The sequence below is a fragment of the Notolepis coatsorum genome (genome assembly GCF_963971535.1).
Source record: "Notolepis coatsorum genome assembly, chromosome: 1".
Lineage (NCBI taxonomy): Eukaryota > Metazoa > Chordata > Actinopteri > Aulopiformes > Paralepididae > Notolepis > Notolepis coatsorum.
Window position 1 is genome coordinate 94421384 of NC_140165.1, and position 17500 is coordinate 94438883.

The 17500-nt window shown below is 41.9% G+C and overlaps 1 protein-coding gene across 1 annotated transcript in view; it reads left to right on the plus strand.

Moving 5' to 3' along the window:
• The window catches only part of LOC311243239 (dysferlin-like), a gene marked incomplete at its 5' end in the record, with an annotated part of 264898 nt that overhangs the window by 129027 nt on the left and 118371 nt on the right, over positions 1-17500 (plus strand). Inside the window, 3 exon segments of the mRNA XM_084332384.1 lie at positions 802-963; positions 7198-7363; positions 8296-8369. Coding sequence (XP_084188510.1) covers positions 802-963; positions 7198-7363; positions 8296-8369 — 402 coding nt within the window.

Below are 17500 nucleotides of genomic sequence, written 5' to 3' on the forward strand. Positions count from 1 at the left end.
ACCATTTGAGCCGCTCAGATAAGGTCCATAAATCCAATCTAGCATCAGTGTGACATAATAGGTGGCAGTTTAACCCTTTCACTACCACACTACAGAATGTTACCGTCTGTAGTGTGGCAGTGAAAGGGTTAACCTTCTGTATTGTCGCAGTGAAAGGGTTAACCCCTTGGTTAGTGCGGTATAGTGAAAGGGTTAAAATACGTTTGCACGGCCTTGACTTGTATAGAAGAAGAAAAAACACAGCTGGCGTCTCCTTCAGTGTTACCACGGTTACATTGTGCTGTAAACGGGACCACACAGTGTCCTAGATGTGAACTGCTCATAACATTAGGCAGTGAATGACTGTGTTAGTGAGTTAGTGGCGTCGCTGGTCTATGAGGTGCGTTGTGTGTCCCAGTGGTAAACCTCATCCGTGAGAACGTCAGGGGCTGCGTCCCATAACTACGTTGTGAGTTCCATGTTTTACAGTGTAATTACCCAGAACTTATGGTGTAACTTCCATGTTTTACAGTGTAATTACCCGGAAATGACGGTGTAAATACCCGGAAATTATGGTGTAACTACGTTATAACTTCCATGTTTTACAGTGTAATTACCCAGAACTTATGGTGTAACTTCTGCGTTTTACAGTGTAATTACCCGGAAATGATGGTATAATTACCCAGAAATTATTGTGTAATTACCCATAACTTACGGTGTAATTAACCAGAACTCACGGTATAACTACAGTGTAATTTGTGCGTTTTCCAGTGTAATTACCCGGAACTTACTCTGTAATTACCCGGAACTCCCTCCCTTCAGATTCTGGCGTGGGGGGTACGTAACCTGAAGAGTTTCCAGTTGGCCAGCATTACCTCTCCCAGCCTGCAGGTGGAGTGTGGAGGCACTATGGTCCAGAGCTGCGTCATCAGGAGCATGAAGAAGAAACCCAACTTTGACGTCAACACCATGGTCATCGATGTGGTAAGAAGATGGAGAATCATATGTACATACAGACATGGACACAAGCAGACATGTGGACACCATAGAGTGACACGCACACGCACACGCACACGCACACACGCACGCACACACACACACACACACACACACACACACACACACACTTATAATCAGTAGAGAGGCTCAATGCTTTCATGACTAATGAGAGTTGTTCTATGATGTGGTTTCTATTTCCTCTTAATCAACCCAACCACAATGTCGACAGTGGGGTGACTACTGCAGTCTGGAGATCCTACTGTCTGGCACGTAGAATCTGTTCTTAGAATAGAGATTCACATGAGAAATATATAATATATTTCATATAAAACAGCTATGGGAAAGTGACCATATTCATCCATCCATACCATAAGTGGGGAGATAACAGTGGAGAGAGTGAAACTAAACTTATGCAGACATGTTTTCCTTCTCTTGAATAACTCAGTAGACAGCTGACCTATCCCAAGCTCCGCCCTCTCTTGGCCGAGGAAAACAACACTTGTGATTAGGGATGTCCGATATTATCGATATCGCCATTAAAATGTGATATCGGAAAATATCGGTATCGGAAATTAAGAGTTGGACAATATCGGTATATCGGTATCGGTAAAAAAGCCAATATCGAGCATCCCTACTTGTGATAGGAGGGTCCAGAAAGAGGGTGGGGCTTGGGATAGGTCAATTGGAGAATGTAGGTTTTCAATTGTAATCACTGCATTGTGTGGCTGTAAAAGGTTTGTTTCCATTGCTTTAAACAGACATATATTACTGTAGGTGAAAATACCACAGGCATAAAAAAGAATCATCACCAATTGTGGCTTTAAAATGCAACATTTTATGACCTAGAATACAGTAGTGTTAAATAGCTCTACATTCCGACAGCCATTACTGATACAGAGTATATGGTCAGTAACATGGGTCTCCCAGTCCCTCTGCTCTGCAGTAAACACAAAATAAATGTTCTAATATCCCGTTCCCACATTATCCAATAAGGAGAGAGAACCCTTGCAGTACATATTTGCTAGTTTTTATTTCTTATTTTTCTCTGATAATTTTTGCAGTGTGGAGCTCCCACCTGTGGACAAGGTGGGGACATAATTACTGCAGAGCAGAGGGACTGAGAGACCCATGTTACTGACCAAACACTCTCTATATCAGTGATGGCTGTCTGAATGTAGAGCTATTATTTTACATGTAGACCACTTATTTTAACAAAGACATATCACTTCCAGCACCTTTAATGTTCTAAGAACGTGGAATGTAGAACTTTACAATCGACAACACGCGCCTCTAACCGGCCTCGTGTTGAACCCTGGGTGGCTGATTGAGCGATACGGACGGTTGACTGTGATGCGGTTTCTCAGTCTTTCATCTTAATCAAAGCAGCCACGCTGCTGATAATGACATGGTGGGGCCTCAACATCCGTCTTCTGTCACTACAATGTAGAATTATACATTCTGTACGTCTGTTTAAGTTACATTTTAAGTTTATTTATTTATTTTTACCCAGGGACAGTGCACATTAATGAACATCTTCAGTTTCCACATCAATGTAAATGTGCCAGATTTTTGCTAATGAGCTAGTTTCCATCTGTAGACCCTGCCTACTATGCATGTCTTTTATGGTGTGGGAGGAAACCGGAGTACCCAGAGGAAACCCACGCGAACACACATGCAAAATCCACACAGAAAGGCCCCCTGCTGGGGTTTGAACCCAGGACCTTCATGCTGTGAGGCAGCAGTGCTAACCACTGTATCACCATGCCGCCCGTTTGTACAGTGGTATGAAGCGTGGTACAATGTAGAATTTTACAAACAAATATCATGGATGTTGTGCGTGGCCTGATCTTCCTCAAGTGAGTCTCAGCGTTGAGTGCCATTGGGAATTATTATTAGAAATCATATTTCTTTTTTTTAAATACTTTATTTCTCAGTTTACTAGACAAGAACAGACAAAACAAAAAGGAGGAGACAGAACAAAAATAAACAGACAAAACTAAACAAAAAAAAAACAAAAAGGACTGCCAGACAGGAAAATAAAATAACAGTGTGACTTAACTCAAAGCATTAAAGTGTGTTGTATAGCCAGGTGTTACAAGGTGCAGGTCAAACATGATATACAGGGGTGAGTCTCTGCAGAGTGCAGTTATTTGTCCTTCAGATAGTCAATGAATGGGCTCCATATGTCCGAAAACCTGTTGTGCTCTTTGGATCTGTAATAGCGGATCCTCTCCATCTGTATGATTGTGATCATTTCATTGAGCCATTTCTGGAAACACGGGGGTGTAGGTGATTTCCAATCGGTTAGAATCATTTTTTTTGCAGCTACCATGCCGAGCATTAGTGTCTGTTGTTCCTCCCTCGTGTACCTTAAGGCAGTCTCTGAACACCCAAAGAGTGCCAACTCTGGATCAGGGGGAATGTCCTTTCCATAGACCCTGGAAAACCACTGGAATATTTCACCCCAGAATTTTTGTAAATGAGGACAGAGCCAAAAGAGATGTGTTAAAGAGCCCTCTGCAACTTTACACCTGTCACATAATGGAGAAAGAGATGGATAAATTCTATGTAGTTTGGTCTTTGAATAGTGGAGTCTATGGATGACTTTAAATTGAATCAATTTGTACCTAGCATTGATCGAGCAAGTTTGGAAGTCAAACCTTCATTCCATATGTTCTCAGACACCTCTAGATTCAACTCAGTGGACCAGGCATCTCTCAGATGGTCAGTGGACACAGAGGTGGAAAACAGGGACATAAAGCGAGATATCAGGTGTCTGGAGTCTGGAGGGAGCTTCAGGAGATCATAGAATGGGCAATTCTCTGGCATGGTTTCAAAATGTGGAATTTTTTCTTTGACATAGTGTCTGATTTGAAGATATCGAAAAAAGTGGGAGTTAGGGATGTTAAATTTTGTTTTCAGTTGGTCGAATGATGCAAACTGTTTGTCTATGTACAAGTCTCCAAGGGTCGTGAGTCCCTTGTCCCTCCAGACAGCAAACGCCCCATCTGTCCGAGATGGCAAAAAGGAGTGGTTATGACATATAGGGGTATACATACAGACATTTGGTGGCTTGTGAACACCTCTTATCTGATTCAAAATCCTAAGTGAGTTCCTTAAGATAAAATTGTCACCAATTAGCTTTTGAGGGGATTCTGTTTTAGAAAAAAGTAAAGTACAGAGAGAGGAGCCTTTTACTGCTGTGGCTTCAATGTTTAGCCACAGGGGGGAGTTATTAGATGGTGTCTCACCCGAGAGTCCCCTCTGCCAATAGGTCAAAGCTCTAGCATTGGCTGCCCAATAATAATTCCTGAATACAGGGAGGCCTAGGCCTCCCTCCTGTGTTGGCTTCTGCAGATGCCCTTTTGATATGCGATGGGTTTTATATCCCCATACAAATGGGAAAATAATAGAGTCTAGTTTCTTAAAGAATGCTGCAGTGAGGAAGATTGGCAGATTTTGAAATAGATACAAGAATCTAGGAAGAGACACCATCTTGATTGCGTTAATACGCCCCACCATAGATAAGGGCAGGGTCCTCCACTTCTCTATGTTGAGTTTTAACTTTGTGAGCATGTCAGCATAGTTAAGTCTAAATAAGAGTTTGGGATTTCGAGATATTCGGAGTCCTAAATATGAAAAATGGTCATTTACTACTTTAAATGGTAGAGCCTTAAGAAAGTCTGAGTTCAGGCCGCCCGAGAGAGGCATGAACTCACTCTTACCCCAATTGATTGTGTAGCCAGAAAGCTTACCAAATGAGAAATCATATTTCTAATTGCTCCACTTCTATGTGTAAAACACACTACTGTATGATTTGTCCTCAGGCGAGACCAGGTAGTTCACAGTGTCCCCTGGTGTTTAATTATGCCGACCATCTACGCTTAAATGTTATTATTTTTAGAACTTAAAGGGGAAATGTAAAAAAAATATATATATATAATTTCCTTAAGTATAGCTATTAAATGAGCTCACTATTGATGCTCTTAAGTGCACAACATGCATGTTTTCTCAGACAACCCAGAGGAAAATATGAAAATATCTTGTACGTCATTTACAGTGTTTGAATGGGCTCCAGGCTTAATGTTAACAGTATTGAGCTCTTAAGTGGACCACTTAAGTGTTTCCTCATGACCAACTAAAGGGGAAAATGTGAAAGGATCATGGCTTTCTTTATAACCGGATTCTGAACGGGTTCCAACAACTTGACATTAACAATACTAAGCTATTAAATAAAAGTGTTTTTTTTTCTTATGAAAACTTAAGAGGAACATACCTTGAACATTATATCCCGCAAATGCCTTAATGTTGAATAACTGTTTGTTTGTTAGTTGTACTTAAGATGTGCTGAAATATATTGAAGTTATACTTTTGATATATTTTTTATTACTTTAGCTTACCAAATTAGCAATAAAATTGTAATTGCAAATCTGGTATGTCATAAATGTATAGATGTAGCAGTACTGTCTATCTGTATGTCATGTATGTCATATATGTTACGATGAATTGAAAATGGGGGACCCTGATGTAAACAAGACGAAAGCCTTTCTCTGGTCTGCATCCCCTTAACAATTGTATGTATTGAGCTGTACTGTACTGTACCCATTCTGCAATCTGTTAATAAAGTTTTCAATCAATCAATCAATCAATTTAAGTTACACTTACCGATACAACATGTTATGAGTATCATACAAAACATTTGCTTTTAATTAGTACATGAAAGCACATAAGAAGTGATTTCTTTTGTAAATATACAAAGGAAATATATACAAAAAATGTTGTATACTTTTTTTCTTTACTTCGGATGACCAATGAGATTCAGTGTGTGAGACTTGATTCGCTCACTTACAGTCCAAAGTATCACAGTAGTATGATGGTAATTTCAGCTTTACCAAGGTACTGACCATTGTGTAAATACTTTACCATGGTACTGCCATAGTATAAATACTTTACCATGGTACTGCCATAGTATAAATACTTTACCATGGTACTGCCATAGTATACATACGTTACCAAGGTACTGGCCATTGTATAAATACTTTACCAAGGTACTGGCCATAGTATAAATACTTTACCATTGTATTGGCCATTGTATAAATACTTTACCAAGGTACTGGCCATTGTATAAATACTTTACCAAGGTACTGGCCATTGTATAAATACTTTACCATTGTACTGGCCATTGTATAAATAATTTACCAAGGTACTGGCCATAGTATAAATACTTTACCAAGGTACTGGCCATAGTATAAATACTTTACCATTGTACTGGCCATTGTATAAATACTTTACCAAGGTACTGGCCATAGTATAAATACTTTACCAAGGTACTGGCATGGGGCAAGTCATGTATCACCACAGTATCACGCTTTTACTTAAATAATACCATAATACAATTTAAACCATGATACCAATGGTAATACAGCATCATCGCAGTGACCAAAAAACTATGAAAATACTGTGATGTTTTTTGATAAATACCAGAGATTACTGGCGTAAACAATACCAGAGATTACTGGCGTAAATATAATTTTTTTTACAAAGTGTTCACTGAAGGTGACCTGACCTGTTTTCTTTAAGCCGGAATCTGTTGTGCAAAAAGGTTAACTTATTCCTGGGTGGGAGGGGTCAGCGAGGTCAAGTGATGCACTGATTTGACGGTCAACAGGGCATGTCCTATTAGAGTCAGACAGTCACCAGCCATAGCCAATCAACCACAGGCAGTCAGGTGGCGTAACCAATTAGCACTGAGCACAGGGGGGAACATTGTGGTCATAGGACAGAATCATGGATGTTTGTTGAAGTCTTTCCCTCCTCTTCTAACTCATCCTTTGTTCGCTCTCTCTGTTCTCAACTCCTCATATGTCCATCTCTTTCTTACATTTTTCAACCTCTTTCTTTCTTTCTTTCTTTCTTTCTTTCTTTCTTTCTTTCTTTCTTTCTTTCTTTCTTTCTTTCTTTCTTTCTTTCTTTCTTTCTTTCTTTCTTTCTTTCTTTCTTTCTTTCTTTCTTTCTTTCTTTCTTTCTTTCTTACCTAATCATTCTCCCATGTCTTTCTCACACTCTCATCCCACCCTCTTCCTCCCTCTCTCTTTCCTCCTCTATTTCTCCTCCTCTCCCTCTCCCTACTTCTCTCTCGCTCTCCCCCCCTCTCTCTCCCTTCCTTTCTCTCCCCTCCTATCTCTCTCTTTCTCCCCCCCTCCCTCTTTGTCTCCATAGCGACTGCCCCTTGAGGAGTTGTACATGCCTCCTATCGTCATCAAGGTGATTGACAACCGTCAGTTTGGGCGGAAGCCTGTGGTGGGACAGTGTACCATCAGGTCCCTGGAGGAGTTCAGATGTACCCTGGAAGAAGAGGAGGAGGAGGAGGGAGAGGAGGGCGGAGGTGAGAGAAAGAGAGAGAGAGAGAGATGGGAGAGAGAGATGGGAGAGAGAGATGGGAGAGAGAGATAGAGAGAGAGAGAGAGAGATGGGAGAGAGAGAGATAGAGAGAGAGAGAAAGAGAGAGATGGGAGAGAGAGAGAGAGAGAGGTGGGTTTGGGATGGAGAGAAAGAGAAAGAGAGAGAGAGAGACGGATGCATTGCCAAGGTAACACACTGCTGCCACCATTGTAAACAACAAATCAACAAAATATTGTACATATTACTACTTCATCAAGCTTACAATTTCTATATCTATAAGCTCATGACCCTATCTTTAATTGAGTGTATTTGTCTCTTATATCAAGATCAGCCATAGAATATGTTTATATATCTGGAAGTAATCCGTATTTCACAGTATCCATTATTGAATATGACACTGGCTACGTCATATAGGCCTACTGTATGCCTAAATATGCTCTCTGCTCTCATGGTAAATAAGAAGCACTTTGCAATTATTATTCATTCATTCAGCTTGATCTAACAACTAACCAGCTTTCTTTATTTTTATAGTAATTTATAAACAGATTGTTAGCTAGATACAGATGTTGTTAACACTTTCATTATGTTTGCTGTCCATAAAATGTAGTATAATTTCTGAGTAATGGTAGCTAGCAGCAGATAATACATATTAGACTAATGTTAGCTAAGCTAAATAGCTAAGCTAGATAGCTTGCTAGCTACCTACCTTGACTGCAGACTGTAGCCTACACCTTGCTACAGTACAGTTGACAAGACCGCAGTGCAGTGTCAGCGTCTGGCCAGTGGCGGCACTAGTCCGCTGTCGTAACGCGTAAAACCTTTGCCACACAGTACAGTTTTGAGCAGCGTTAGATGAGCTGATGTGTGCTACAAAACAATGTAGAAGTAATTATGTGTTTGTGTGTTCGGTTGTAGAAGAGGTCGTCCATCCACCACATGATGACATTCTCATTGACATTGACGACAAGGAGCTGCTCATACCTGGACAGGTAATCAATCAATCAATCAATCAATCAATCAATCAATCAACCAATCAACCAATCAATCAATCAATCAATCAATCAATCATTAGTCAGTCAACCCAAAATCACCGTCTGCACCGTCTGCACTGAAAGCAGCTAAATTGATTTGTTAACCCTTTATGCTGAGGGCACATTTAGCATAAAACGCCTGACGATTGCATACCCAAAGTAATTTGCGATTTATTACTTGAACCGCTTATGCATGAGTCTGGGCTCTTTTGAAAGGAAACATTCTGAACTTTCTTCCACAACAGGAGAATAATCACTCTGAGTGCTAATGTAATAGAGTTAGAGGTTTGAACACACTGAAATAAAAATAAAAGTTACTCACATTGTGTTTACTTGTTGCCAGATGCCTGTTTTTGAGTTCCAGCTGAGAGGTAGGAGCTGGAAAACATAACGGTTCCATAGCCTGAAGTCTTATCGACAATACAGGTCCAAAGTTTATAACAATCCCACGGAATATTGGTGTTTTACAGATGTTTTTGTAACCCTTGTATCGGTAATACTCTCTGACTTCTTGGTTCAGCAAAATGGCGCGGCGTGTGCACGCGTGTGTGATGGCCCGTATACTGGCTGCCGGACATTAACAGATTAACTAAGACAGGTGGGTCTGCACTGTGTTCTAATTGGTCAGCAGCCAGGTGCTCGTGCTGCGCTGTGTTCTAATTGGTCAGCAGCCAGGTGCTCGTGCTGCGCTGTGTTCTAATTGGTCAGCAGCCAGGTGCTCCCACCACTTCAACCCCACAATAGATGAAACCCGCCCCTCCCAAGTTTATTTCCTTCAAGTTACCTTAGGCGCAATAGTGGCTCAGGAGGTAGAGTGGTCGTCTGGTAATCAGAAGGTTCCCGGTTCGATTCCGGCCCCTCTCGGCAGCGTGTTGAAGTGACACTTAACCCCTAACCTCTCCTGATGAGCAGTTTGGCACCTTGCATGGTCGCCTCCGCTGTCTGAGTGGGTGAATGTGAGGCATAAGTTGCTTTTGATAAAAGCGCTATATAAATGCAGTCCGTTCACATTGATATCAGCTGCAACAGGACACACATGTGGGGCCATTTAGAATGTTTATGTTGTCAAGTTTGAAATGTTCAAGTTGAAAAGTTTAAAATGTCTTCATCCTCTGGTAATAATTTAGATCAGCCACATTAACTTTACACACTGTTCTCTGAGATGGCAAAGCATTCATACAGATTTAGTTTGTGCTTACCGAAAGCAAAAAGTGGTGATATGTCTTCTATATCTTTGCATGTAAATGTGTGTGTGTGTGAGTGTATGTGAGTGTGTGTGTGTGTGTGTGTGTGTGTGTGTGTGTGTGTGTGTGTGTGTGTGTGTGTGTGTGTGTGAGAGAGACATAGAGAGAGAGAGAAAGAGAGAGAGACATAGAGAGAGAGATAGAGATAGAGAGAGAGAGAGAGATTTTTAGATTTTTTAAAGTACTTTATTTTGTACTGTATGAAAAATCTTTACAACAAGCCTTTAAAATACTTTACATCTTCAAGATAAAAAAAACAATACAAAAAAAAAAAAAAAAAAATAGAACTTCACATATTCATAATGTTGTTAAAAACCAATTCATCATCAAAGACATCACAAATCACATTTCCATAACACCATTCCTGAGCAAAAGCCTCCAAATTTCCCATAGCTTTATAAAACCTGAACTCCAGCCAGACTCTAGCCTTCACATTACAGCACCACACTAACACTGCATCCTGGTCCGGTTTATCTTCCACTCTGTTTCTCCTGTTTACATAGACTGCAAGCTTAGCTTCACCCACGAGAAAATTAAGCAGTTGCCATTTTTTCTTATTTTCTTTTTTATATCCTGCTCCAAAAATATAACCAATAACAGAAAAGGTTTCACCAAAATGCCTAAAAACGTTGGTGAGCAGCTCAAATAGCCCTAAAAGCCTGTTACACTCTAAAAATGCATGAAAAACAGTCTCAGTCAACCCACAGAAAGGACATTTATTATCCACCTCTGGGTTGATGATGGAAACAAAAGCGTTCACTGCCACAGCACCATGCAGAATCCTCCACTGAAGGTCTGCCGTTTTTTTTTTAAAGGAGGTTATATAAAACCCTCCACACAGGTTGAGTGTCATTACCTGCACACAGCCTGCTCCTCCATACAGTGTCCACTCTGTTATTTAGCCATTCTTATTAATTACTTTGACACAGTTTCTGTACCATGATTTCCTATCCATTTTGTATAATGCTGAATCCTTTACAGAAAGTAGAGGACCAGACATTTCTCCCAGTACAGGGCTCAGGTAGACATTTGGAAACTCATCCTGTTTGTCCGGTTTTAATGCTCCACTGCTGTATAAGCTAAGCATGCCCAGCTCCTCGACAGTCAACCTCTGTCTCCAGAGATCCAGCACCCTGGTTGCATAGCGCTGCGACCTCAGGCCCAATAACGAACACACAGCCTGAGCATCATTTAACTCTGGTCCTGCTGTGTCTGCCAGCTGTCTCAGGCGTACCACTTCGGCAGCACACAGCAGTCCAGTCAGCCCAGGGCTTGCACAGTCGCTTATGTCAATTCTTGCACCGTGAACAAGAGGCTCCTCCAGTAACCAGTGCAACGATTTAGTAGAAGTAGTTCTTATACACTTGAAAAGTGTCCAACACTTAAAAACCCCCTGATAAAAAGGAGGAAGTGCATTTAACCTTAAAGTCGTCGGGTCTGTTAAAAACAAAGATACATCAAGACCAAGACTATTTACTTTTCGAAGAATAAAAGAGGCAACTTCTCTCCAAACTAAATCTCTTGGTCCTAACAGATATCGCTGTATGAACTGTAGCCTCAAAGTCGCTGTCCTACTCGCTAAATGAATCAGGCCTTGCCCTCTCTCTTCTCTGGGCAAATACAGAACACTCTGAGGTACCCAGTGCAGGCGATCCCAAAAGAAATCAACCATCTTTGCCTGCAACCGCACCAACATGCCTGAAGGAGGCTCCACACATGCCAGCTTATGCCACAAGGTAGAAGCCACAAGGTTATTTATTATCAGGACTCTGCCTCTATAGGAAATCTGAGGCAACAGCCATCTCCACTTAAACAGCCTTCCTTCTACTTTCTCCACCACATTCTCCCAATTTTTCTGTACAATCGTGTCATTTCCAAGGTATAGTCCCAAATATTTAAAACCATCCCTTTTCCAGATCATGTTTTGAGGTAACACAGGTAATCTACTATGCCAGTTACCCACAGCTAACGCCTCACTCTTCCTCCAATTTATTTTGGCAGAGGACACAGCCCTAAAACTGTCAGCAATTCTTTCTGTAACTGAGGGGTACAATTCCCTGACTGTATTGATAAGTATGGTATTATTAAACCACTACCTCTTGTACTTTAACTTCTGGCCATCCAGTACATGATATAGATATGATGAACACTTTCCCACCTGATGAAACGAAGTCCACACAAATGTACAAATCGAATATTTTATATAGCAAAGGGTATATACAACGTTCACTTGATGACATTTATGATTTGAAATGCACTTGTATGGCAAATGAGTATTCGTAGGTAAATCAACATTGAATGTCCAATCTCTGGTTACGCAGGGAGTAAGTATACAACCCGGTTCTTTAGGGAACTATAGCGATGGTACTTAAATGATTATAGCTGGATACACTAAGGGGGGGGGGGGGGGGGTCCCGCTGGTTGTAAGACAGTAGGAGGGGGGGGTTAGAAGAGCCGCTGGCGGTATCCCATCTGGCCGACGATTTCTTGGGAGAATTCAGAGTCCTGAACACGATGCCCACATAACCTCGGTCCGCAGATGAATACAGCTGGGCCCTCTGGTGGACGGTAGCTGCCGGTCCACAACGAAGAGACGTGAGGCGACCTCACTCGGGGTAGAGCGCCGTCTCACCTGGACTCCTCTCCGGGGGGTAGTTCCAACACTCAGCAGTGTTGGCCGTTATCCATGGAATAATCAAAGCACCCAAAGCATGTAGATAATCCAAGCCGTGGAAGGCTCGCCGTCGTCCGGGTAAAGTAATCCAATGTACAGGTCCACTCGTCCTGGCCCGGAGCTCCTCGGATGCAAGCACCACAAGTGGTCTGCCCAGCCTGGTTAAGACTCCAGATAACGTCAGGAACGATGGGGGTGCTGCTCACTTTATAACTCTAACCGAACGATGCACCATACATAATAGACTATTATTAGCTTAATAGAAATACGTCCAACTCGACGGTATAGTGCCAAACTATGACAATTCAACTATTAATCCACACGATATCTCAATGCCTATTCTGAGGCCAAGTAGGCCTTACTGCACCACACGTGCGTCGTGGGTGAGGCTTCGCGTCTGTTACTAGGTTGGAGGGTAAAGAACTAATGGACTAAAAGAAAGTTCTACTTTACTTGCGCCATATATATATGCGCTGTGAACAAATAGTACCATTCGTATTTCGCCAGACGTATTCCTACGCGGAACCGGGCTTGCCACGACATGTTGGTCGGCACGATTGAACTTGAACCTAGGGGTATGGCTGCTGGCGCCAGGTTCTCGTCCAATGGTAGAATGAAACTATTATGGGCTGTTTAGTAGACTAAAGGGATATTCAGTGCATATTGTACAAGGAATATACAGGGGATATCAAACGATATACAAATACTATTAAATATATATATTACTGTAGCTGTCAAAGCTCCATCACAAATGCAGTTATGTGAATAGAAAGGGATTCCACTAAGTCAATGTTGCGATGCGCATTTGCCTGATACATGTTGTTGCTGCATGCCGGGAGGAAGGCGATGCTGAATGTTTTCAATTCATTAAATAAAACGGATACTTTTTGCAAGGGTTTACTGACTGTCATACAAATAATCAACCAACTACATACTGTAACTTTTCAGTGCACGTTCTTATTTACACTGTGACAACAGCCTTGTGAGTTCCCGCAGTGACCCGCACACAGACATGATGGAATTCAAGTTCAAGTTTGTATTGATCACATATAGGCAGGCTACACATGGCGTATAGGCTACATCATTGGCAGTGAGATTCATTGTTCTTGTATAGTATATGCTCTCGTATAAAAAATAAAATTGAGGAGAACTTTAATCCCTGGGTATTAATCAAACAACACGGGAAAAGGCAGTCATATTCCAGCACGGTCTTTATTAGTGTTTGCGCTGCCCAGGCAGCAATGGTTAATAGATATCATATCCGACATCACCGTACGTGTACACGTCTGTCAGCCTGTCTCATAACACGCTTCCCTCGGCTTAGTCCATTTTTCCACATTTCATGGGGGTATTCCATTACCGTATATGGTTAATCGGGGCGGTTCTGGTATGCAAATACTTAAAACAGTGCACGAGCTCAAACGTAGGATCAAAGTCATATTTATCAAGACAGGTGTGCGTAGAACCTGTGTACGCACGTGTGATAAATCCCGTTTTTTTTGTGCGTGCACTGATTCTAAATTATGTGCTTACGTGTGGAAATAGAACATTTTCTACGCCACGTTGATGAATGAGGGCCCAGGCTTTCCCGCCACCCATGCTCTGTAAGGCAGAATAGAGCTCTGACGAGTCCAAATGTCTCTCCAGCAGCACATTCGACTCCCATGATACTGTGGGCAATCCTTCACCAAGGGACTGTAGAAGGACATCATTGTCAGTGTACTCACTGCTATACAAAGCAGAATAAAACTCAACGGCCCGTCTCCGGTTCTGACTGGCATCAGTGATGTCCTGCCCCGTCTCTGACAGAAGAGAGTGAATGAATTTATTCTGTCCATTCTTCTTTTCCAGACCGAAGAAGTAACTGGAAGGCACATCCATAGCATTAACATTCATAAATCTAGACCTTAACAAAGCTCCTTGAGCCTTCACACCTAGCAGGTCAGCTAAAGCATTTTTTTTTATTAAGGACTTCAAACTGTCCTTGATTTCCTGTGGACCCAATCATTTTCTCAAGGTCCACTATCTCAGTCTCCAAATCTCTCATGGAGGTAGTGATGTCTCTAGTTACATTGAGAGTGTGTTGTTGACAAAGCATTTTAATTTCTATTTTGCCACAGTCCCACCACTGCCTAAGAGAAGAGAACTCCTTCTTCCTACTCCTAAACAGGACCCAAAAAAAACTAAAAACATCTCTAAAATCCTTTTCATGGAGCAAAGCTGAATTAAAATGCCAATACGCACTTCTAGGCACCAGATTTTTAATAAAGACATTGCACATTACCAATGAATGGTCTGTAAAACCAACAGGCAATATTTTGCACATTTTAAAAACATTAAAATGGTGTTTAAAACAATAAAAACGGTCAAGTCTAGCTAAGGAGACAACATTATCCCTACAATGAGACCATGCGCTCATTCCCATGAAACCTCCTCCACACATCAACCAAGCCGTGTGTGTGTACAAGCTGTCTTAATGCACTTTGAGAAGCTGGATGGGGTTCATTGTGATTCCAAACTGTTATTCTCTGTGCAATTGAAGTCTCCAGAAAAAAATAAGAAATCATCCGGACTAAAATCGGACAATTTAGTACACAATATATCTAAAAAGGCCTTTCTTTCAGGCCCTTTAGAAGGAGCATAAATATTCAATAAAACCACATTAAATGTTTCAAATTTTGCTTTCACTACAATGAACCTACCCTCTACAACATGTTCTACAGTATAGGAAGCAGGAATAAAACGTTTTGAGAATAAAAAACCAACTCCACTGCTAATTGTAGTATTATGACTCAACACTAGATCCCCTTCCCATTCCTTCCTCCATTCCACCTCATTTACTTTATCACTGTGTGTCTCCTGCATAAAAAGAACATCAATGTGTTTTAACTTGACCAGTTCAAACAGCGTTGCACGTTTTCTCACATCTCTTGCCCCATTCAAGTTCAAAGTTCCAACCTTAAAATGTTCCATGGAGAGAAGAGGAGTGACTAAAACGCACAATAACAATAAATTAAAAGTTGCCACTTGTTTTCCTTTCATGAATTTGTTTTCTGACCTTTGGCAGTAATTTCCTTAGTCTATACACCTCCTGCTTAGTAAAGCTGTTATTTCCCATGTGAAACCTGACAGACGTATAGAAAGCCTCTGTATCAGGAATATGTTCCTCTATTTTCAAGCCCCGAACATTCTTTGTTTCCTGTAGCAAAGTTTTGATGGTTTTGACTGACAGTGATCTTCTGTTTTGTGACTTCCTTAACTCAGATATGTCACTACCATCTGACTCATACTCCTCACTATCACTCTGGTCTGACTGTGAAGTCATTCCTTTGCGTTTATGAGGTGCAGATTGTGAAACAGCCTCATCTTCCATTTCCACCTCATTTGTCTGTTCACTTACTTCTGCACTGTTGTCACACAAACCACTGCTACTCTCCTGTGTTTTTCCCCCAGACACAGCAGCACTGTATGTTTGTTTCTCACAGGCCCCTTCTACCTGCAGCTCACCTGTAGTCCTGTCTGTTTGTTTCTCACAGGCCCCTTCTAGCTGCAGTTCTCCTGTAGCCCTGTCTGTCTGTTTGACACAGGCCCCTCCTACCTGCAGCTCACCTGTAGTACTGTCTGTCTGTTTCTCACAGGCCCCTTCTTCCTGTAGCTCACCTTTAGCACTGTCTGTCTCAGCTGGATTATCCCTGGCCACTTCTGTCTGTAGCTCACCTGTAGCACTGTCTACAGCAGCTTGTTTATCCCTGGCCACTTCTGTCTGTAGCTCACCTGTAGCACTGTCTGCAGCAGCTGGTTTAACCCTGGCCACTTCTTCCTGTAGCTCACCTGTAGCACTGTCTACAGCAGCTTGTTTATCCCTGGCCACTTCTGTCTGTAGCTCACCTGTAGCACTGTCTACAGCAGCTTGTTTATCCCTGGCCACTTCTTCCTGTAGCTCACCTGCAGCACTGTCTGTCTCAGCTGGTTTATCCCTGGACACTTCTGTTTGTAGCTCAACTGTAGCCCTGTCTGCAGCAGCTGGTTCTTCCCTGGCCACTCCTGGCTGTTCCTCACCACTAATATCTAAAACCACAGTCTCATTATTTGACGCTTCTTTATCAGCCTCTCCTTGTCCACTAGTTCCCTCTCCAGGGTCTGCATGCGCCTCCTGAGCCTGCTTCTTAGGACATGCTTTAATTACATGCCCCCCCCCCCACATCCAAAACACGTCATGGTCTCTGATGATGCATACAATACATAATCAAAATCTTCCACTTTAACATGGAATCTCATGTTGAACTCATCATTCCTGTTATTCAGAATCATATACAAAAACCTTCTATGAGAAACAACATGCTTCAGCAAAGGTGATTTGCACCCTGTAAGCACCTTCTTAATGGGAGAGACTATCTTTCCGTGTCTGGACAGCTCTCTTATCAGAAACTCATCAGAGATGAATGGTGGTACATTAGACAACGTGATTTTAATTGACAGTTGCGCAAGTGGCAACACGGGAACGTGCAGGTCCCGAACAACAATACCGCGTACGATTGCCTCATTAACTTTCTCAACTCGGTCTAGAAAGATAACCACAGCGCTATTCATTTTCCCTGCAGATTTAATACTGTTGTAACCAACAACTTTACCTACCGCTAAACTAACCTCTTCAACTGAGCAGGGAAACACGGTGCCAACTTTGATCCCGTGTCTCCTGCTCAGTTTGTTCAATTCAGCCATGCTGCGTGCCTGCTATACTGCCGACCAGCCACAGCCGGTCGGCATAGACAAACGGACTTAGAACAAAACTCTAACTCCGTTTAACACAACAACACACACTAAAACAGCAACCTAACAATAAATAAGTAACACTCTAATTCACAACTTGACAAACAACATATAAATAGAAAAGTTAGAAAACTCACTCACACCGCAGTCTTACAGCAGCAAACTCACTCCGACTCCAACCACTCGCTCCAACTCCAAACACACGCATGCGCACAGAGAGAGAGAGAGAGAGAGAGAGAGAGAGACATAGAGAGAGAGAGAGATAGAGCGAGAGAGAGAGATGGAGAGAGAGATAGAGAGAGAGAGCGAAAGAGAGAGAGAGAGAGGTAGAAAGAGAGAGAGAAAAAGAGAGATAGAGAGAGAGAGCAAGAGACATAGAGAGAGAGAGAGAGACATAGACA